A 23,317-nucleotide genomic window follows, 5' to 3' on the forward strand; every position below is an offset into this window, starting at 1 on the left:
ACAGTCCAACGTGCCTAGAGACTGCTATGCCAAGGAAAAGTAAGTTTCTTAACAATACAACGATTGTTGGATATTATGCAAACAGGTATTCCAGATCCTATTTTGCTCACACATGCCCAATACAATTTTCAAGCACTGCTCCTTAGCATGTTTGATTTTTAATGTGTAAGGGGAAAAAACAATAGAACAATTTTTAGATTGCTTACCTTAACTATTTTGCCTTGTTTCGTTAGATAACCTTCTTTAGTCCCTAACTGTAATGAAACACAGGAAAGTTTATTAGGATGGTTGAAAAGGATGTCGGGGGAATAGGGGAAAGGACGAGGCAGGGAGATCTTAAACATGAGTCTTTTCAGTGTCTTGATGTGGCTGACACAGCAAAAGAGGTTGGTAGTTTTCAACTGTAATTGTTCCTTTTCTCTGATAAATGAGTTATCTGCTCCCAGTTCCCAAGAGGTTCATTTCACTGTACAACTATGCAAAATTTATTTTATTTTGCCAATAAATTAGTGAAATATTCCCTCTGGCAACATGTATTAAAGTGGGTGCTGACTATAATGTATGAAATACATATTGTAAAGGGATCAAACATAAATAATAAGCAGCCGAGCATCCTTTGGTCATCATAATTCATATAGTTTATCAAATCAATCAACATTCATATGCAACACCCAGTTAGGGCAATTCTCTGCATCATAAGGAAATCCAGCCATTAACTTAGAATATTGTATGAACTAAACATCCCATTGAATCATAATATTGAGAATACCATATATAAACACAGTGGTTGTGTTTTGTTAACCAGGTTTAAAATTTAGACCATTGTATGATCCCAGTCTTCATGTTCATGGATCTTTATGCTATAAGTTACATTAATAGCTGAAGGAGATGTGATGGTTCAGCTGTTAAAGACGCTGAGCTTGTCAGCTGGAAAGCTGACTGCCTAGGATCGAGACTCAATCACTGCATGACGGGGTAAGCTCCCATTACTTGCCCCAGCTCCTGCCAACCTAGCAGTTCAAAAACATGTAAATGCGAGTAGATAAATAGGTACTACTTCAGTGGGAAGGTAACAGCATTCCGCCTCAGTGTATCGTCATGCTCGCCACATGAGCATGGAAGTGTCTTTGGGCAATGTTGGCTCCCTTGGCTGAGAAACAGAGATGAGCACAAACACACCCCTAGAATCAGACACAACTGGACAGGGGGAAACCTTTACTTATAATAGGAAATTCCTATTTAAAAATAGGAACTCACCGATGGAGCACTGGGAATGAGGTCAATTTCTGTTCTTCCTGACTGCATAGCGGTGTGGACTCGCACAGATTCATAAATGGAAGGCTCTTCTACTTTCTTGGGATATGGATGCTTCAATACAATCAAAGTCCCTATAAGAAAGAAAGCCCTAAGTAGCCCATAAAAGTGAATTCTGAGCCTTTTCCCTTACAAAACAGGATGTCCCAAAGGTGCTTTTTCAAGAGGCAACTGGACTTTCTTGTTTTTCTTTCTTTCGCTTCTCATCCAAGTTCATAAAAGCATTGCATAACATAGGAGAACAAACCAGGGGTGAGCTTCAAAAGTTTTAGCAAGGGGTTCTCTGCCTTGTTGCTGGGTGGGCGTGGCCATGGTAGGCATGGCCTAGTCGGCCTCCTGCACCATGGGGGGGGGGGGCTTTTTGCCCTCTCTGGGCTCTGGAGGCTTTCCTCGAGCCTCCAGGAGGGCGAAAATGGCCTCCCTAGGCTCCAGAGGCCTTCTGGAGGCCAGAAACGGGCCTGTTTCCATTTCCCAATCTTCCGGTAGGCCCGTTTTTTTGCCCTCCCTGAGCCTCCACGCGTGCCCTGCACTTACCTGCATCCAAAACTGGCCGCGTGGGGACTCCTGGGAGGGGAGGGGTGGGCGGGGCGGGGCCAACCAGGAGTGGGATTTGGGGGTTCTCCAAACTGCACAGAATCTTAGCTACAGGTTCTCCCAAACCCCTGTGAACCCACAGCAGCCCACCTGGAACAAAACCATCAGGACAAGATTCAGCAGTCCATCTACATTTAAAAGGCACAGGCCACTCTTTTGAAGACAGCAAAGTTCACATTTTGGACAGAGAGGACTGCTAGTTTGAAAGAGGAGTCAAAGAGCCCATCTATGTCAAAACTGAACAGCCCTCTCTCAACAGAGGGGGAGGGATGCGACATCTATCTCCGGTATACAACACAGTCCTTTCAGCAGTTCCAAGAAGGCTTCTTGAAAAAGTACCTTTGGGACAACCATGACCTAGATGACTGAGAATCTCCCTAGATATGTAATAGGATGCATGCAAAAAAGAAAAAAGAAACATAATCTTAGAAAGCCATTACAACATATCCCTTACTATATTTATCTAGATCTAATCTAGCATCCTGCTCTATAAAAATTAAACACTTTGATAACTTAACAAAGTATCAAAAGATATTTGTCTATTTTTGTTTTACATTTCTCCCTTTATCTCAGATTCATCAAAAACCTACTGAGATCTCCTTCAGCTTCACCTTAGCTGAAGGCTTTGCCCTCACTGATCTAAAAAGTACAATTTGCAAAATATGTCAACCTACAGGGAAGTATCCCTGCACTTTGATGTATTTTGGCATGGACCTTCTTCCCAGCTAAATAATAAATAAAGCCCCAACAAGGTGCAGTACATAAATATAGTACCTCACCTTATCCTAAAATCTAAACAAGTTACTAGTTGAAGAAGAGACTACCAATCTTAGAGTTGTTGGCTATTGAACAAGGAATTGAACAAGCATCCCAGAAAAAGGTAGTGACCAGCCATTTCTAGTTCGTTGCCAAGAAAACTACATGGCATCTCCATGAAATCACCAGCTGAATTTGACTCAAAGGACACCTTGCTTATTATAGAGTCCTTGATGCTCTCTAAGCTTGGTTCTGTGCTTGCCGACATTTTGTTACCTGACATCCGCAGTACTAGTGAGTGTGGACTTTGCTGCCTGTTTATACACAGTAGTTTGCTATGCCAATGTTTGGCAGGGGCAGGGAGGGGGGATCACCTAGAGTTCCTTGATTAGGGTACTGTTTTCTGCTTGATTGTCTGGTGTTACTCCCTGCTTATCTGGGTGAGGATGTGTCTGTTCTTTTTGTTTCCTTTGTACCTTTTTTATTGTCTCTTTTGAATGGTGTGTAAATTTGGTTTATCTGTATGTATCTATTGATGACTGATTTGTCAGCATGCAGGAATTCCCTATCATTTTTGGATTTATCTTGGTCTGGGATGTTTACAGTCTCTCAGTTGAAACTATGATTGAGATGGTCCATGTGTTGTGAAATTAAGGACTTGCCATGTTTTTGCTTGTTTTTTAATAAATATTTAAAATGTTCCTTTTTAAAGTGCTTTTAAATATTGCTTCATATTATAAAGGTTAGGATTAGGGTTATAATAGAATCCCAAAATCAAATGAAATAGTTGATATTTCAGATAAAAGTAACCATTATCTGTAATCATGAAAGAGTTTCATTCCAGATTGTTCTCTGGCCTATGGAAAGAGAAATATAATCTATTGATGCGGGATCCAATTTGAGTCAGTCACCAGGATCAGAAGTTTTGTCTTCTGAGCTTTTGGATTCATGCTAGAGCCCATCTTCAGGAAAATGAAGTGACCGACACAGATTGGAACCTGCAACATTATCCTTGGACCCTTATTAAACCTTCTTTGTGGAGTTTGGGCTGTTATGGTAATTGGTTTTTTTGGTGTTAACTTTCCTTTTCTATGCATTGCTTCATATAGAAAAATAACATGGAAGGGAACAAGTTTATAGGTATTATGAGGTCTAACACCTATCTCCCAGCTGGTGGCACTTTCCATTTTAAGAACATGAAAGGAGTTTCACAGAGCCAGCAGAATCTGATTTGGGAGTTGGTAAACCATAGGCCAAGTCTATCATTCAACACTGGAGATCAAATTCACTATTATATAGTGTGAATTTCTTCGCTGTTAACAGATATAACAGATGGCAGGATAGCCGGTGGTGAAGGAAAACCACAATAATGTACAAGGTGCATTAGAAATATTTAAATTGAATAAACAATAAACTCTAAGGAGATTCCTAGGCAATAACATATAGTGTATCTAAGATGCAAGCCATGAGAAACAATTTCTATTAGTTAGGACTGGAGTAGAGGACCTTTCTAAAAGAGTAAGGCTGTTTCTATGGTTCTTGAATAAAATAAAATTCAATGGATACCAAGGATGATACCATAATCAGCAAATCGTGGGATGTTATTACTTTAACTAGGCAACTTGCATCACTATTCATAGGATATCAAGTGGTTTCCCACTCAAACATGAATGAAAGTTAAATCTGTCTGGCTTTAACAAAATTGATATCTAAAGCTACTCCTTAAGTTAGGACCATAACTAAAACTAGAATTTTGGTTTCTAAGCAAGGCGGTTGTTATGCCCAATTTTACAGATTTTTTTGCCATTGGTTGTTAAATGAATCATTGCAGTTAAATGAATCATGTGATCAATAAGTGAATCTGGCTTCCCCCATTGACTTTGTTTGTCAGAAACCAGTTAGAAGATTGCAATTGGCGATCACATAATTCCAGGATGATGCAACCATCATAAAAACATGCTGGCTGCCAAATGTCCAAATTCTGATCACATGATCACAAGGATGCTGTGATGGTTGTAAGTGTGAGGAACAGTTGTAAGTCACTTTTTTGAGTGCCGTAGTATCTTTCGTCACCAAACAAATGTTTATAAATCAAGGATTGCCTTCCAAAAGAACAGAACAGAATTACAGAGTTGGAAGGGACCTTGGAGGTCTTCTAGTCCAACCCCTTGCTGAGGCTACCCTACATCATTCAGACAAATAGTTTTCCAATCTCTTCTTAAAAACTTCCAGTGTTGGAGCATTCACAACTTCTGGAGGCAAGTCGCTCCACCAATTAATTGTTCTAACTGTCAGGAAATGTCTCCTTAGTTCTAGGTTGCTTCTCTCCTTGTTAGTACCTGTATCAAGCCTCTGATTTCTCCCCTGATCTTATTAATTCTATGTTTGGAAACAATGTACAGGTAGTCCTTGACTTACAACAATTCATTTAGTGACCGTTCAAAGTTACAATGACTAAAGACAATTTTTCACGCTTATGACCGTTGCAGTATCCCCATGGTCACATGATCAAAATTCAGATGATTGACACCTGATTCATATCTATGACCGTTGCAGTGTTCTGGGTTCACGTGATCACCTTTTGCGACCTTCTGACAAGCAAAGTCAATGGAGAAGTCAGATTCACTTAACAACCGCCTTACTAACTTAACAATTGCAGTGATCCGCTTAACTGTGGCAAGAAAGGTCATAAAATGGGGCAAGACTCACTTAACAAATAGGTTGCTATTTGCTTAGCGACAGAAATTTTGGGTTCAATTGTGGTCGTAAGTTGAGGACTACTTGTATTTTGGAAGTATAAAGAAATGGATTTTTAGCTGTACCGTTGTTTTGCCCTCTTAATGAAGGGCAGAAAAGAACAAACTAAGGAGATACACTCTATTTTCTCAAACTGATGATCTGGGTCAGCAAAGACTTAAACACAAGAAGACTAGAAAAACAACGGGAATGATCAGGATGTTTGTCATCTTAAAGCACTCCCGTGGATTTTCATGTGCCCTATAAATCAGGGAATCCTCAAATGTGTTTAAATTGAATCCCAGTGTCACAGTGCCTGATCCTGAGTATAGAAAAGCAAAGCATTTGAAAGATTCGAACAAAAGTACAGTAGGGCCTTCCTTGTGCAAAAGGAGAATTCTCTTAATACAAAACCTCACTGAAGTGATACTGCCAAAAAAACAGAACAAAACAAAACAAAACAAAAACCCCTGTGAATTGCTTATTGCTCCTTTTATCATCCTTTCCTTTCTCAGAAGAGCCAGGTATTTTAGCATTCTTAAAAGTCCAGCCCATTGATCTTACTTGACACATAATGAGTTGATAATAGGAGCCTCTTCTTCATATGGACCTGCTCCAGTAGTAGTTGCTCATCAAAAATCTGAAGCATATCTTGTGTTAAATAGCAACCTATTTAGGGACTGTAACAACAGAGCTCAAGTTTCTAGGCACTGTGTCAGTTGGGGCCAGTCAATGAGTTTTAACACTTGCATCAGGAAATAGACTTGACACTTGAACAAAATTAAACCATTTCTGCCCTTAAACTAAATGTATGCTTTCTTAAACCACCTGGAATGATTTATCCAAGTATTTACTTGTGTAATAAAACTAAGTAAGGTATCCCAAATGTATTAGATACAGCATTGTTAGCCAAACCAAACTAAACCGTTTGTATCAAGATGGTTTTATTTAAAATTTTAAGCTGTATAAGAATGGATCCAAAGATTTCAAAAGAGGTCTATGGAGATTCTCAGTCATCCAGGTCATGGTTGTCCCAAAAGTGCTTTTTCAAGAGGCAGCTGGACTTTCTGTTTTTTCTTTGAAAATGTTTCACTTCTTGTCCAAGAAGCTTCTTCAACTGAGCTGAGAAGCATCTTGGATGAGAAGTGAAACAGCTTCAAAGAAAAACCAGAAAGTCCAGCTGCCTCTTGAGAAAGCACCTTTGGGATTTCAAAAGAAGAACTGCAAAGGAATTACTTCTGTGGAATCAGTCCAGCAAAACCAAGAGTACCAGTGATTTTAACAAAACACACAGTTATTAATAGGAAAACTACTGGTTATGAAACAGCCAGTGTTTGCAACTTTTATCTTTTATTTAAAAGGCAGCAGAAAAAAAAAACCTCCTTGAACTGAAGGAGAGCAGAAATACTGAAGGAAAAAGTATTTAACTTAATTAACAGTGTTATTGACCACTTCTCCAACTGTTGTATTAGAACTATTTCTTAATTAAACTTACATCTTTCTTTCCACTAGCAATACTATCGTTTGCCACTAGACAACCAACAAATAAGGGACAAAATTATATTTAAAACATATCACACCTCTAGTTTAGCACATTCATAAAAACAAAAAGGTATCACCCACAAGGTTAAAATTTATTTCAGCAAAAAGGCTGCAGAATTGCATGGGGAAAAAAGAACTTTTCACTTGCTAGAAAAAAAGAAGAAAGCGTTGGAATCATCCAACTTTGCAACTCCTCCCCTTGCAAGGGGTTCCTAAAACTGCAACTGGCCCCCAAGAAGGCCCCTTTCACATTCATACAGAACATGCTTCTTCTCTCTAAATGGTCCTAAAGTCACATGGAACCTGATGGAACATAACCAAAAATGCTTGTCTTTAAGGGAGTCATCATGTGACCCTCGCCCAATTTTATTACCTTTTTTTGCAACAGTTTTTAAGCAAAATCATGTGTTTGTTAAATGAATCCAACTTCCCCCACAGACTTCTCAGAAGTCCCGTGGAAAGTCACAAATAGTGATCATGTGACCCCAGAACCGTTATAAATACATGCCAGCTGCCAGGCCCCCAAATCTTGCTCATGTGACTATGGGGAAGCGGCAATGCTCATAAGTCTGAGGACCTGGTCATTAAAAAGTGCCATCATAACTTTGAACGGTCACTAAATGAATGGCCATAGGTATATAACTACCATTAAGGTGTTTTGCTTCTTTTTCATTTGAAGCCATTCTTTTTTTTTTTTTTTAATTTGATTTATATGCCACCCTTCTCCGGAGACTCAGGGCGGCTTACAGTGCGTTAAGCAATAGCGGCCTTTACCCTGGCCTCTTTGATGGCAAGAGAATTTAAGGAAACAAAAAGCTTTTTCTGTAAAGCATTTAATTAAATGCATTGCGATTTTTTGTGCCCTACTCTCCTCATATCCTGAATCCACAATGTACATAACATTTATCCTATTATGAAATGTTTTCTAGTATGCAATATAGATTAACAAACTACTGTTGCAATACCTGAAGATCTGACAGCAAAAAATAATTATTAAATATTTAATTATTAAATATTAATTTAAATATGAAGAACTTTGTTAAAGGCAGCAAAAACCTATAAAACTTACGAAGGGGAGGATTGATCTGAGGATATAAAAAGGAGCTTTGGTTTAAAGTAAAGTTACAACATAAAATCTTTAAATTAAATTTTCACAATACAATATTTTAAAAGGAAGAGAAAAAGAAAATTTGGATTACCTGTCTCGCTACCTATTAATGGCTGATTCGCAAAATGCATGATCAGTTCTTTCAAGTCTGAAAATTCATTGAAGCCAAACTTGTATGAATTCCCTGTGTATTCCACATGAAAATGCTTTACAGAATCTTTTGCTCTGGAAAAAAAAGAAAAGAAAAGGAAGTGGTTAACCGTACAAACTGTTTGTATTGGTTCCAGAAGACCATTAAATAAGAAAGTTAGCAACAAGAAACTCCCTTATCTTCATAAGGAACTTATTCACGCTTTCCTTCATTCCCAGTTGTCTAAGCCTATGATACTCTCCACCATCATCTTTTGGAAAAGATCATAAGCTTCATTTTGAGAAAGTTAAATTTCATCTTATATTACTCCACTTATTATTTTCCTTTGATATATACTAGCCTTCTTTAGCCTGGTGCCTTCCAAGTACTGTATGTTGAACTACACTTGGCCATGCTTACCAAGAACTTTGGAAGTTGGGAGGCTTCCATATACGAGTTCTGTATCAGACTGAAAGCAATCCCATGCTTCTATGTAACTTAATCAGCACTGCTGAGCTGAGCTGATTTACTTGTGGCTCAACTGCCTTAAAGGAGCAATTATGAAGCTCTTGATGATTTTGAGCTAAGGTAGCTTCATTTTTTTTCCACTGGAGAGAACTGTTGGTTTACTCCTCTTCCAGTTCCTCAGCTTCAGATCTTACGAGAAATGTTAGCTTGATGGCTTTGAGGCGCTTTCTCAGTAGCCCAAAAGAAAAGAGCAGGAATAAAATAGTATTTTCAGGTCTTGTTCTCAGCATTTCAAATAGAAGAAGTTAAGACAATCAAGAGATTTACCTATTTGTCACACCATTTATTCTGTGCCTCTGACTATCATCTGACTACCATCAGCTAGACAAAATTAATAGGAAGACTAAGCATATAATACCACTAAAACTAATGCATTATCACTTCAAAAACATGAATTTCAGATTGTAATTCTCAAAATTATAATAAATGAAAGGTCATTCTAGTTTGCATGTATTTGAGACTTCAGCATTTTACAAAACAAATCTAAGCAATCAGTCATTATTTTTAATGTAAGTTGAATATACGTTTTTCTTGTAAACTGAAATCCAAGCAAATATGTGTAACCTACAAAAATAATGTCTCAGGGGTCACAGGTAGTCTGTAGTTCATGAGTTTCTAGTTCTATTTTAGCACAATGTTATATAAGATACTGTGGTCATATGTTCAATGCAGGTAGTCCTCAACTTACAACCACACTTGGGACCGGAACGTCCATCTCAAAGCAATGTGGTTGTTAAATAAGTCCATTTTTACAACTTTTTTGCCACCATTGTTAAGCAACTCCAGCTTGCCTCATTGACTTTGCTTATCGGAAGCCCCTGGGAAAATTGCAAATAGCAATCACATAAACTTGAGATATTGCAACCGTTGTAAATACATGCAGTTGCCAAGCACCCAAATATTGATCATGTGACTACAGGCATCAAATGCAAGGCACTTTTTTCAATACCAGCGTAACTCAACTGGTCATTAAATGATTGGTCATAACTTTAGGATCATCTGCACTATGCTTAACACATTAACTGATTAATTATGAGTATTTAAATTATTCCACTTCTGGTTTTTTTTTAAAATTGTATTTCAGTCAAAGTTAAATGTTTCTGAGTTGTAGCTATTTCACTAGATCAGCTATTTCAGATGAATTGCATTTCCCAACTAAGATGTGAAAATTGATCAATGTTAAGAGTCAAGAGGATTTGGTCCAGGTCTTGGTAGCCATTACCAGTCAGGAATTGGCGGAACCTAATCATGTAGGACTTCCACTTCTCCTGATTGAGATTAAATGGAGCCAGCGAGATTTGTGGCGCTGCCATGGCTCTCATGCTCTCAGCTTTAGTGACTCCAGCTTAGTGACTTGCTCTGTTGAGTCGGGCTGGGTAGTGATGGTGCCACGAGGTTCTTCGCTGTGGTTCTTGAAATCCTTCGTCGCCAGTGTTAGATTGGCGCAGGGAAAGAATACGCGAGCAGCGAATGGTCCGTTCAGCACTTTTATTAGGATGGAACAGAACTGCCGGCTGTGCTGCCGGGCTCGCCTTATAAAGGGAGTCGGCACGCAAGCTGGCCAAAGACAGATCTTTATATCTCCCGCCGGTGGACTAGCCCAGTGGTCCCCAACCCCCGGTCCGCGGACCGGTGTCGAGCCATGGAGTACCTGGCACCGGGCCGCGCAGCGGCCGGGGGACATAAACGCTGCAGCGCAAAGGCTCCTGGGCCGTGCGCAATGGGCCATGCGCAAAAGCTCCTGGGCCGTGCCCCCACCCCTGTGCACGCTCAGCGGGCCGCGGCGATAAAAAGGTTGGGGACCACTGGACTAGCCAATCCAGCGGGGATGCCCATATAAGGTATGCTACAATATTACTTTGCTTCTTGTACCAGCCGCTAAATATATGACACTTGTGGGAAAGAAAGTAGATACTGAACTCAAAATATGAGCAGGCTCACATGAAAATAATATAAGAAATATTCATAATACTATACCTTACAGAAAGCGAAAAAAGAGTAGTCCTGCCATTGCTTTTTCTTAGGAGATAGCTTCCATCGCTGCCATTGGAAAGAAGAAGAGCCTCTGCTGCATGACGTGTGAGATTGTCATGATACCACCTAATGAGACATCAAAGTTCGTATTGTATTAAATCCATGCCTATTGCAACAAGTGTGAAGTCTCATGCAGTTGGGTATGATCAAGGAAGCCAGAATTACACCGATTTCAATAACATGACTTTAACAGCAATAATAGGGACTTTCCAATTCTGCTTTATTAGTGAATTCATTACGGTGGGATTCTCAGAACATTTTGAATCATTTCTTCTCAGGTTTGTTGACATTTGGATTTAATTACTGTTTATGAAATGAGTTGTCAACAGATTTGTTTCTTATCTCTTGGCTCTTTATAATTGAAATTCCTTCTATTAGTTTCCCTAGAATCTCTCACAAAAAGTGACAGAGCAAAAATGTCATGAAAATCTCATAGGTGTAAGGCACACTGCAAAACAAAGACCTTAGAGCATATCTGACAATAATCCATGAGGATCCCTATCTATTATGACCCACTCCATTATGATCCATGACGGATCGGCAGAAGGGATCAAACCGGACAGTCCAATGAAGCAAAATCCTGCCTTCTTTGTTCATCAAACACACATCCCAAAGTGCTAGGGCTTATGATGAAGTGGTATGATGCTGTTTTCATCATTTAACGAAGAAGTTGGAGCCTGAAGATGTCTACTCAGCCAGACTTGGGTTTGAGGTGGCTAAGTAAAGTTTGGTGGAACACCAGAGCTAACTTCTAGAGACGAATTAGTCAAATTATCAGAAAGAGTTGCTGATACTAACTTGTAAATGTATGAACTTATATTATAGAAACAGGCAAATATGCAAATTATACAATACAATGGGCACCATGTGGTGTTTTTTTTTTTAAATGGCTATTAATAAAATGAATTTCTGAAGTGCAAGGCAAGGATAATCCTCACATACTATAAAGTAGCACTTTCAAAAAGGCCCGCCATGGTAAATTCCCTCCCACCTATGACTTGGATAAGACAATTTTCTAGCATATATTATTACTGAGAAAGTGTTTTTGAACTGTCTTCTACAACTGCAAAAGCCAGAAAAAATGACTGAATAAGATTCTGAGAAGAGGTTTCTTTCCCCTTTCTAACATTATCGAAATAAAAAATAGGGCCCTGACTCGTACTGTACTGAAGCCTTTGGATTTCATTTCTTATGACCAAGCATTTGGAATAACTGAAGCAGGGGTGAAATGTAAAATTTGTTACTACCGGTTCTGTGGGCGTGGCTTGGTAGTGGTGGGGGTAATGTGACTGGGTGGACATGGCCAACTTTTTTTTTTTTAACTTTTCAAAGCATTTTTTCTAATGCTTTGAAAAGCCTCTGCCGATCAGGCAACTCAGCTGGGATCGTCAGAGAGGCTTTTTAAAAAATACCTCTCTGATGATCCCAGCTGAGTTGCCTGATCAGCAGAGAGGTATTTCTTAAAAAAATATCTCTCTGCCGATCAGGCAACTCAGCGGGGATCGTCAGAGACTTTTCAAAGCATTTTTTTACCACCTCTTCGGCCAAGAGGTTGCAGAAAAAAATGCTTTGAAAAGCCTCTGATGCTCCCAGCTGAGCTGCACAATCATCAGAGGTTTCTTTTTAACTTTTAAAAGCATTTTTTCGTCAGAAGAGATTGTAGAAAAAATGCTTTTAAAAGTAAAAAAAAACCCTCTGATGATCATGCGGCTCAGCTGGACATGGGGGGGGGGCAGAGATTTTTGCTACTGGTTCTCCGAACCACCCGCCGCCATCGCTACCGGATCAGGCGATCTGGTCCAAACCGGGAGCATTTCACCCCTTATCTGAATGCAAACTTTTATTTTATTGTTTAAACAGTAAACATACTGTTGGAAGAAATATCCATCTGGGTTCAGTTCCAAGAGGGAAGAAAGACACTGGAAACATAGAGGCTGTTTGAAAAGATGGTTTAATGGCGGACAGGAACCACATGGGTTTTTTTGGGTCCTGGGCGAATGAGCACATGGGTGAGAGAGAGAGATTTATTTATACCCTCTGTTGGGCTTTGAATTTGAGCTTCCTGTTCCTGTGGCAAGCTATTGGCTGCTGTATATGTCCACCACATATTACCATATGTAGTGGACATGCCCAAAAGCAAAAGAAACTGGACGAAAATACATACATGGCTGGAAAAAATGATAAAACAACATATAGATCTGAAACCAGAGATATTTTTGTTGGGCATTCTACCAGGAAAAATATGATAAAAAGACTACATACTTGATCCTGCATATATTAACTGCAACTAGAATTGTATTTGCGCAACAATGGGGAAATGATGAGATCCCACCTGAGGGGAATGTAATTAAGAAAATATTAGAATGTGCAGAAATGGACAGACTAACACTTATTATTAAGGATAAAGAAGAAACTGAATATTTTTTTATATGGGACATATTTTATAAATGGCTTAATAACAGAAACAGAAGTTAGAAAGGAGGAGATATAAAAAGAGGAAATGGTAAAGTGGAGAGTTGTTAAAGAAGATGATGTTAAGCATTAATATTATTATGTGATTATGTTATTAATATTATGTGATTATATTATTATATTATCAATATGATGGTGATGAATATCATAACAAAGATGTGTAATACAACTATTTAAACATAACTGCACCCAGAATATACTCTGATGAAAATTGAATGTTATATAAATAGAACAAATAAAACATGAAAAAAGGTGGGGGATGCTTTCAAAGAGCATGTTTCTCCTTTTCTCATCCAGGGAGATATAATATTCTGCTTTTTTAATATTTCCTATAATATTTCATTCTTCTAGGAGAAGGGTGGGTGCTAACTTTATATAATACTAATAGGGTCTTACTTCTTCATTACAATTTCATGCTTATTATTTCAATCTATGAAGTTATTCTTATCCCAGTTAGTCTCTCAAGAATTGGTTTGCTAGATGGTTTATCTGGCCCATAGTAAAATGCTGGAGTCATTTGCAGGATCAGACCAATATACTGCACATTGCTACCTAAAGTGGAGCACATAATAACAGCCTCCAGTCAAAATACTCTGAGATGGAGAAGGCCACTCTACATCTTTCTCCTCCCTGCCAGGAAAAATACAACCATAAAAATGTACAATTTCTTCACTCTTCGTCACAGCTCCTTAAAGTGAGCAGATGTGATGAAATGTGCACCTGGAGGAGGGAGGGGGGAATTCCAGCAACAGCATCATGGTTTCCCAAGAGGAAACAGCAGATTTCAAAAAGAAATCAAACTGGATGGGGAGGATGGAAGAGATTCAGCCTAGAATCTCTCAGGATATGTCTATTAGGTTAGAGTAGACAGTTACAGCTTTAGTCTGGGAAAGATTCTGTCCATTAGATGTAAGCAAATAAAGAATTAGACTCGATTGAATTTCACCGTGTCAGCTTTCGGCTTGGCCTTGGTACCATCTCATTCTGCCAAGTAATAAGGCCAGCCTTAACTGTTGGAAACTATCATGGTAACTTTCTAAATCACTATTTCCTGAAGCCATCTCTTCAGGAAGTCTGCTTACTGGTCTGCTTCCTCTTTTAGAGAAATGAAGCAATCTACGTATACGCAGATGCATATTACAAATGCTGAAATCCCAGACCAACTTGCATATACCATTTCATACATGTCAGTTTGATCCAGTTAGGCAGTTTGCGTGAGAAGTTATGGTTAAAAATGAGCATTATGAAATGGAGGGGGTTTCACTCATTTTGTTGCTCAGTACGTGAAAGTAGTAAAGTGATGTGTTAGAATCTCAGCTGTTGCCCAAACTGCCTACAAAGTTTCCTAAATTCTGAGAACACCAGAAGAAATGTGCCAAAGGGAATGTCTAGAAGCCATGCAGAAAAAGTCATATGTCAAAGTGAGCCTCTGATAGCACAGACATTCTTTATCAGGTCTCTCTCCTGCAGAATTGAATACTTGGACTGGGCCATCAAACATAACACTATCCCCCATGAAGAAAGAAAGAAAGAAAGAAAGAAAGAAAGAAAGAAAGAAAGAAAGAAAGAAAGAAGGAAGGAAGGAAGGAAGGAAGGAAGGAAGGAAGGAAGGAAGGAAGGAAGGAAGGAAGGAAGGAAGGAAGGAAAGGAAGGAAGGAAGGAAGGAAGGATTGTAAGCTGTTTGGGACAGTAATGTTAGCAGGGTAAAGTCTCCTTCAGGCTGAACTCTACTACTAGTCCTGCTTTAGCCACAAAAGCCAGCTGTGTTACTTTAGGCCAGTCACTCTCTCTCAGCCCAACCCACCATAAAGGGTGATTGCTGCAGGGTAAATAAGAGAAGGAAGGTATACTGAATGTCTTTGCCACCCTGACTTACTTGTAAAAATAATAAACGCAGAATACAAATAAATAAAAATAAATAAATAAATAAGCCTTAAATAAACCTATACCAAGTACCCTATGGAAGCCAAGCTACCACTGTTTATGTGTAATAATACTAAAATTAGAAGCTGCTCAAACTCTGTCTGTCCAGCATGCATAAAAAGATCAAAGGGTCATCTTTAAAAACACCTGTTGTTCCAAGTAAGCTCACTAAGTAAGTGCCAGAACAAGAAATAGTTGAAGAGCAGATATCTGATGAATGGATACTATAAACATGCATTGATCTTATATAGTGGAAAAGTAGGGACTTTAAGGTTCATTTTCTGATGTATTTTGTGGGTATATAAATACAATGGGAGTTGAGACTTGCATGATTAGGTACAGTAGGACGGGAAAGTAACTGAGAGAAGGTTACTTGCAAAATGCAAATATGTTCTTCTCAGTTTCACTTTATACACAAATGTATATAAATTAATGCCCTACATTAGGCTGCGTTAGATTAGATCTGCTATTAGATCTGATCTTTATTTCAAGGCAGTGAAAACATGATCTGAAGTGAGGAGATATTTTATTTTATTTTATTATTTTTTTATTTAAAACATGGGTATATCCACCTGGTTTAAAATGAAGCTTTGGCAGTTTACAACCTAATGGTAAAAACTATATACACAAGTGAAACAAAAGTAGTAAAAGCAGATCACTCTCTGCTGATACTTGAGTTCTCTGGTATGCACTTCCCTGCAGGGAGACAACGCTTATTTGGATGGTCCCTGCTCCCCAGTATCTAAGGGATCCTATGGGACATTGGATGCCACTTGGAATGAGTAGGTGACTTTGGCCTTGGATAGGATTGTGCCTATGTGGATTCTTGTGGATCCAACAGGGACCTACCTAACAGATAGCTAAAATGTCACTGGAGAAAGACAAAGAATGTACTCGCAATGGAGAAATGGACTGTTTAGAGAACTTGCATAAATGTTTAAATTGACTTGGATTAAGGAGGCAAAAATTGTGGTACTTTTATAAAAGAGTGGAATCCCGTTATGGACATTTTGCTGAAAATTGATAAAAATGAACTGGTGATTTCTGGATTTATTATTTAATAGGGTTTGAATATAAGAAGATGGGAAACATGTTATGTAATTTTGAAGCTTTTTATTTTTCTGCCCATATTGGGTCTGCAGAGAGCCTATTAGTGGTCCTGTTTAGGATAACCTGGTCCCTCCTAGGAAACATTTGTCCGGCGTTGTATTATTCTAGTCATCTGTTGAATAAAGTTGTTTAGATTCTTTCAGAATTGGAATCTAGCTCTACAGGTCCTGTGGAGTTGCCTAAGGCACAGTTTTGCCCAGTTCGATGAGAGAAGTTGAAACCTGTTGGCCCTGATGAAGTAGACATCCTTGGAACTGTGTTTTTGGCCTCCTGTATTTGATCCCTATCCCTCCTGACTGGTAGTTCCCATGGGAGGTGGCAGGCAATGGGGAATGCTTCTTGTGAGAGAGGGATGATTCCTCTTACTTTGAAATAGATGGTTTCCACCTCCACTAAGGTGGGTCAATTATTGGACCAGTAGAACTTGACAAAACTAGATCTAGTCTCCAAATTTGCTATTCTGGAAACAGAGTTGAGAAGATGGTTGGCTTACAGCTCCAGAGGGCTCTGGGGGAAAAAAACATTATCTGGACCACTTCCACTCAGGATCCAGGTCTTGCCATGGCATTAAAACAGCAATGACTACGTTTGTAATGATTTTTGACAGACTTGGGATGAAGGTAATGCATCCATTCTGGCATTCCTTGATCTCTCAGTGACCAATATTGTTCATGGTATTTTTCTGGTCTGGTTCGGGGGATTAGGAGCAGGAGGCACTGAATGACATTGCTTCTCCTTTCTCCAGGGCCAGTTCCAGTCAGAGATTCCTGCTCTGTGGGTCCTTCAGAGCTCTACTCACTCCTTGCTTCTATTTACCATCTATGAAGCCATTGGGGGAATTTGTAAACTATTAAACCTAAATGTGATATCAGTACTCTGATGGCACTCAATTTCTACAGTTGGTAGGCTGACCAACTGTTCTTTCCCAGTCTCTCTCATAGAAAAAGAGAATTGCTCTACAAACCATACATAGGTTGTTGCCTCAGTAGATCATACTTTTTTCCCATCTGATCTGATATTTTTACACTCTGATGGGCATCGGCTTTCCATAGCCTCAAAGATATCCTTAAACTGGAAAGGCCATAGAGATGCATAGAATGTGCACTAGAATAGATAGATGAATGGCTCTATGTGACAAGATTCAAGGCTTAAAGCAGAAGAAAAAAAATGGATAGTCAAGCTGATATGGCCTAAATCATGACACAGTCCTCCATAGGGAAGTTATATGAGAGAAAAGAGAGCCAACCCTCTCTTTAATGCTGATGTGTAGCATAATAGGTATAATGAAAAGGGAAAGCAATGTTGACAGTTACGATAAAGAGGAATGGTTGCACATTTTAATTACAGCTGTCTTTGAATCTATTACTAAGATGTCCCATGACTCATTCTTGATATTTACTTTCTTTCCCAGGGCTTTTGAAACTAACTTGTGAAATAGTGCTTTGTGGTGTCCCTAGCCCATTTGTCTATTGCTTTAGTTGCCAGCAGGATTAGTTAGTACCTGTCTCCCTGCCACTTCACATGTAATGCAGTATGTAAGAATATATGTTTTATCCCACTGAGCTGGCATTTTCACCTCATGTCTGCATTGGTTCCACTTCCCTTGCATGCCTGTTAGAGCTCTACAACCCCATCATTGGAAAAGCCATTAATCCTCTAATACGTTTTGCATTTGACAGAACTGATCCGCTCATGAGCTTTTTAGACTGTGAATATATAGGTTTAACCAGACAACCAGAGTATGTTGATTTCAGTCACTCTTGTCATGCAAGCTTGTGCAAGATAGTGTCTGTTTTTTAAAAAATTGAATAGACCTTGATGTAAAAAAAAAGACTTGTAGTAAAGGCACTTCAGCCAAATACTTAACAAAAATGAGGGCATGTGCAGTAACTGCTAATAGTGTGTATGGCTCCCCAACAGTCTCACCAGGAATGTTCTTTGTGCATGTTCAATTGCACAAGCAGACAATCTGGGAAAGCTCTCAAAGAACTTGTGATGAGCCTTCAAGACGAATTAGCTGCCTCAATGCTTTCCATAGCATTGTCTTGCATGTGCTAATATGCTATTCAAAGAACCTCTTTAAATGTTTTGGATAACCACAGTCTACAGTGTATTCATACTACAGGTAGCCCTTGTTTAATGACCACAATTGCTAAGAGAAATTGTGACCATGCTTCTGATCTTACCTCGGATTTGCTTTTTTTTTAAAAAAAAAATTTGATTTATATGCCGCCCTTCTCCGGAGACTCAGGGCGGCTTACAATGTGCTAAGTAATAGCCTTCATTCTTTTGTATATTTATACAAAGTCAGCTTATTGCCCCCACAACTGGGTCCTCAATTTACCTACCTTAGAAAGGATGGAAGGCTGAGTCAACCTTGAGCCTTGGCGAGATTCGAACCTGCAGTAATTGCAGGCAGCTGGTCTTAATAACCAGCTTAATAACAGGGTGCCTTAGACCACTGTACTACCAAGGCTCTTAGACCTGCAAAGGTCATAAATGCAAAAATTGGTTGCCAACCAAGGTTACTTTTTCATTACTGTTGCAACTGTGCAAACATGAGACAACTATTCAGATTGGCTAGTCTCTACAGACTTCTCGCCAAGGTCATTAGCCCTTTGCTAATGTTTTCCACAGAAGTACGGTAGATGCCTTCCAGCAAATCACTTTTGTGCAAGTGAGAGGTGGAACCGAGACACTTCATGTATAACCAAGACCTGAGATCCAATCCAATGTACTCACATATATAGAGACTGCAAAGTCACATAATAAAGAATGGAAATGTTAAGTAAGAATCAGTATGTTAGACTGGCATTTGACCCAGGTTCCAATCCACTCTCAGCCACAAAAGCTGATTAGGTGACTTCGGGCCAGGCACACTCTCTAACACATTTACCCATCCATGTCTTCACTGTTCTAAGCATGTTTCTGATTGCATGCAAAAAATTGTCTGAATGGGTTCTATGAAAGGAAGCTTCAAAAATGTCAATTCACCATTCCTCTAAGAATGATTTATGAAAGGGCAACTACAGCCCAGAAGCCCAGTTCCTAGAAATGAGAAGATGAACAGCACAAGTTTCACAGAACTTCAGCAATTCAAACATGAATTTTACCACTGTGAACCCAGTGAGACCAGGAAATTCTAGAGATGGACTTTTGTCACAGAGTCCTCATGTAGAAGGGCTTATTATCTTAAGCTCATTTGAAAAGAACACTGGAAAAAAATGGCCAAACTAATTTCTACTGACCACTTAGGCCGATATTCCAAATGGGACAAATTCCAAAAGATAATTATATATTAATCTATAATAGCAAATAGGGACAAAATAACTCTTATGTGCTATCTGAATCTTAACATGGATTTTGACTTTAAGCTCATAACCACTTATTGTACAATGAAAATGTGTAAGAAATCAGTTTAAATTTAAACCTAGCCTATGTTTCTAAAGAAGAAATTTCCACATAGAGAATTGTTGTTAAGATGTCTATTCTAAGTAGGAAGCTTTTATTGTATTTCCACAGTTTGTAAAGCTACCATTATGACCATTAGCTGTCCAAGAAAAACTGATGTTTAGTCTTGCAAGAGGTAAATTGCTTATATTTTTGATCAGGACTAATGAAGAGATTGTGTGACCATGACTTTTTGGATTTTTCCATATGACAAAACATGCCATTACCGATATTTTATGTTACGTGCAATTTGGAAAGTACTTAATTAGTTGATTAGTCAGATTACCTGCTCTGAAGTCACATATGTTTATTTGGAATAAAATGAGTGTCTGTCACCTAAAAAGGAAACTTCACTCTTTTAGGATTACTGTTGCAAGAATAATTAACTAGCACAACATAATTTGACTTCTACTTAGTATAGTATCTAAACTTAACTTCCATTTCTGTTAATACTAAAGCTTCATGTAATCCTCGATTTATAACCTTTCTTTTAATGATTGCCTGACGTTACAACAGCACTGAAAAAAGTGACTTACAACTGGTACTCACACTTACAACTGTCACAGCATCTCCATGATCCTGTGATCAAAATTCAGCTGCTTGGCAATTGGCATGTATTTATGATGGTTGTAGCATTCCAGATCATGTGATCAGCTTTTGTGACCTTCCCAGCAAGCTTCTGACCAGCAAACTCAATGGAGGAAGCCAGATTCACTGAACAACCATGACAAAAAAGTCATAAAATTGGGCATGACTCGCTTAACAACTGCCTTGCTTAACAGTGTAAATTCTGGTCCCAGTTGTGATTGTAAATATGTTTTCCTCTACTTTTGTTTTTTGTTTATCTAAGATCACAAATATTTACCTAACGTTGGGAACAATTCTACACTCAGCTGGATTTTAAATGTTCATCCTTGTTTGTGCCCAGATTCCTGAGTATGACCTGAATCCTATCCGTTGTGTATAAAAGCATAACAGCTTAAAACCATAATTCTTTCTTTATTTCATTTTAAATCCCTATTCATGAGGGCCTCATAAATTCATCCTCAAATCACTCATTTTTCTTCTTCTCCTCCTCCTCCTTCTTTCCTAACTTTTTCCTAATGAAAAAAAAATCACAGATCTCCAAACTTTATCCACAGTTCTATACAAGGTTTGTTGGTTGGGTCTAACAAACATATTAACCATAGATGTTAGAACTGTTCTCATAAACTCCTTATTGGTTTCAACATATAATGTGAACCCACTTGACTTTCAAGAACACTTTGCAGATACTACTCAGTTGCTGCAAGGATTTCTCAGATTTCCCTTATTTAGGGAGAAACCACAATTCTTTCAGTAAAGCATGACAATATCATACTACTCAGAAAAAAGCAGAACCATAAGATCAGTGGGTTTGTGCATGATAGGGGCTCCTATTAGGTAATACTATGGCATCACTACGGACATAATGATGTCTTGCTATTATGAAGCACTCCCTTTCCTTTAAGCTGCAGCTTTAACACCTTTTTGAAAAACAGAATGGCATTATAGGTATTCCATTTTATAGGAATAGTTGGCAACCTCAAGGCCTGTATGACCCTCAAACCTCTTATCTGAAGTTTAAATAACTTTTCCATCCACAATTGCAGAAAATTGGCAACTTGTCTTCCCTCCAGCCTTTGTCAGAAAATACATAAGGTCTGTAGTATACCCATCGTCGTAAATTGTCAAGCGTTAAAGTAAAAACCCAACTCCCTGAAAAAATGAGGGGAGAGGCCTATAGACAGGAAGAGAATTGGGATTAACTCCATAGACCACAAATATGGTTTAACTTGCCTGTTGATGCCCTCAGGTATTTAAAAAACAACAACAACGAAACTCACTTGATTCATCAGTGACCTACCACTGTTTCAGTAACTGAGCGTTGCATCTTGTTTTAAGATATCAACAAAAAGACTTTTCCAATTAAATAAACATTCCTCTAGCAAACTTCTTCTCTTGCTCACAGCAATCGCTGTTCATTTCCTAAAGCATTTTCTCCCTCTCTTCTGCATTCTTTAAGGCTTAGAACTTGTTTTTCTAATATCTAAACCAATTGATTCTATGATTCTAAGTATCTGTCCTGTTTAAAGGAGAAGAATGGAAGGAGCAAACTGATTTTCTTGACTATCTTTGAAGACCCCCAACCTTGGATGTTGGATCGGAGCTGAGACTAAAGGAAGAAGATACGGGAGGGATCACTGGGAAAGGCCAACTGGATAATGTCAGCCAGCTTTCATAAGTTACCCAGAACCCTCCCAGGAATGGAAGGACCCACAAACTACTGTAATTATAACTTCTGTTCTTACTCTAAGTTCTGGAGCTCCTCTTCTGCTTGGTCATGAACGTGCCGGTAACTCATCCTCCTTCTGTCTTCCATCTCCACTCTGCCCATCCACCAGGGTTGTCGCAGCTCCTTTTCAAAGTACCACTGGCCACAGAAAGAAGGATAAAAGAGATGGCAAACAGGTCAGCATCCTTTTGTTTCAGGCTCAGCTTCTTGCTGTTCGTGATAAACAGTACAGACACCCTGTAAGACGAGCAATTCTCTCTGGAGCTTGAACAGGGTGAATGAGGAAGTGAAAACAGAGTCCCTCCCTGTCTTTGACAAAGTGCCCTCCCTGGCCTCTCCAGCTCACTGCAGGGAAAAGGGGAAGCTGCCTGGAGAATGCAGCTAGGGCTGTTTCATCTCTTCTTCTGTCCTGCATCACACAATAAACAGGCAGGGCAGCCCGAATGTTAGTTGGGAAGGTTATGCAGCCTACATTGTAAAGGGGAACATCTACCATATACCACTACTTACCTGTTTATGGACACCAAAAGGAGTTTTCCTATGTTTACAATTTTATTATTAAGAAAACAATAACTGAATATTCATGGAAGACACTATATCATTCCAGATTTATTTTTAAAAAACCAGGATGTACTTTTACTGTAGAGTAACAGCAAGACTGTATCATAACTTTTATGTTCTCTCACCCCACATTTTTTCCTACTTTCCAAAGTTTTTACTTTGGACTTTTACCTGAATATAAAGCAACAGAAAGATTTCTTCTTCTTCTTCTTCTTCTTCTTTTTCTTTTTAATTTTCTGGCATCCTTGGAAGTGGGGAAAGCTTAATTTAAACCCCTATGAAGCATGATGAAAACTTTCTTCCTGTTTTACTCTTCCTTACATGCACAATTGCAATAAGGATAGAGAGAAAATTCCTTACAATCTTGGAAAAATGAACAATGAAAAAATGAACTTAAAATGAAGTTACAAGTTTTGTTAGATTTGCTTCGCTACACACAGACACAGACATACACACACCATTTTTTTCCCCTGGAAGACCAAAATAACCAGTCAGACTGTATCAGGGTTGCTGAGCTGTTGGCTGTTGCTTGCATGCTCTATCAGCTGGGTGCAGAGATGGCACTAGATTCTGCTGACTTTGCCAATTCAAACAGCAAACTAAAATAGACACCACGACAAAGAATCAGTCTAGACAAATAAAGTTATTTTAATTGGGAATAGACTTTCCTCCTATCATTTACTTTTTTCATATGTTTTCTGTTTAATACTAGAGGAAGCATGTAGGCCTCTGGTTTCTTTGAGAA

At 38.8% G+C, this 23,317-nt stretch overlaps 1 protein-coding gene across 1 annotated transcript in view; it reads right to left on the reverse strand.

The window, feature by feature from the left end:
- The window catches only part of DAPP1 (dual adaptor of phosphotyrosine and 3-phosphoinositides 1), a 29,219-nt gene extending 6,457 nt beyond the window's left edge, over positions 1-22,762 (reverse strand). The window contains exons 1-6 of the mRNA XM_070948571.1: positions 22,744-22,762; positions 22,028-22,149; positions 10,686-10,808; positions 8,142-8,275; positions 1,258-1,388; positions 207-254 (exon numbers count right to left, since the gene is read on the reverse strand). Of these exons, the coding sequence (XP_070804672.1) occupies positions 207-254; positions 1,258-1,388; positions 8,142-8,275; positions 10,686-10,808; positions 22,028-22,113 (522 nt within the window). The 5' untranslated portion in view covers positions 22,114-22,149; positions 22,744-22,762. The remainder of the gene's footprint in view (positions 1-206; positions 255-1,257; positions 1,389-8,141; positions 8,276-10,685; positions 10,809-22,027; positions 22,150-22,743) is intronic.
- Between the last annotated feature and the right edge of the window lie 555 nt (positions 22,763-23,317).

Source organism: Pituophis catenifer, unplaced genomic scaffold (assembly GCF_029215685.1).
Source record: "Pituophis catenifer annectens isolate HBS135680 unplaced genomic scaffold, rPitCat1.0.hap2 SCAF_8, whole genome shotgun sequence".
NCBI lineage: Eukaryota > Metazoa > Chordata > Lepidosauria > Squamata > Colubridae > Pituophis > Pituophis catenifer.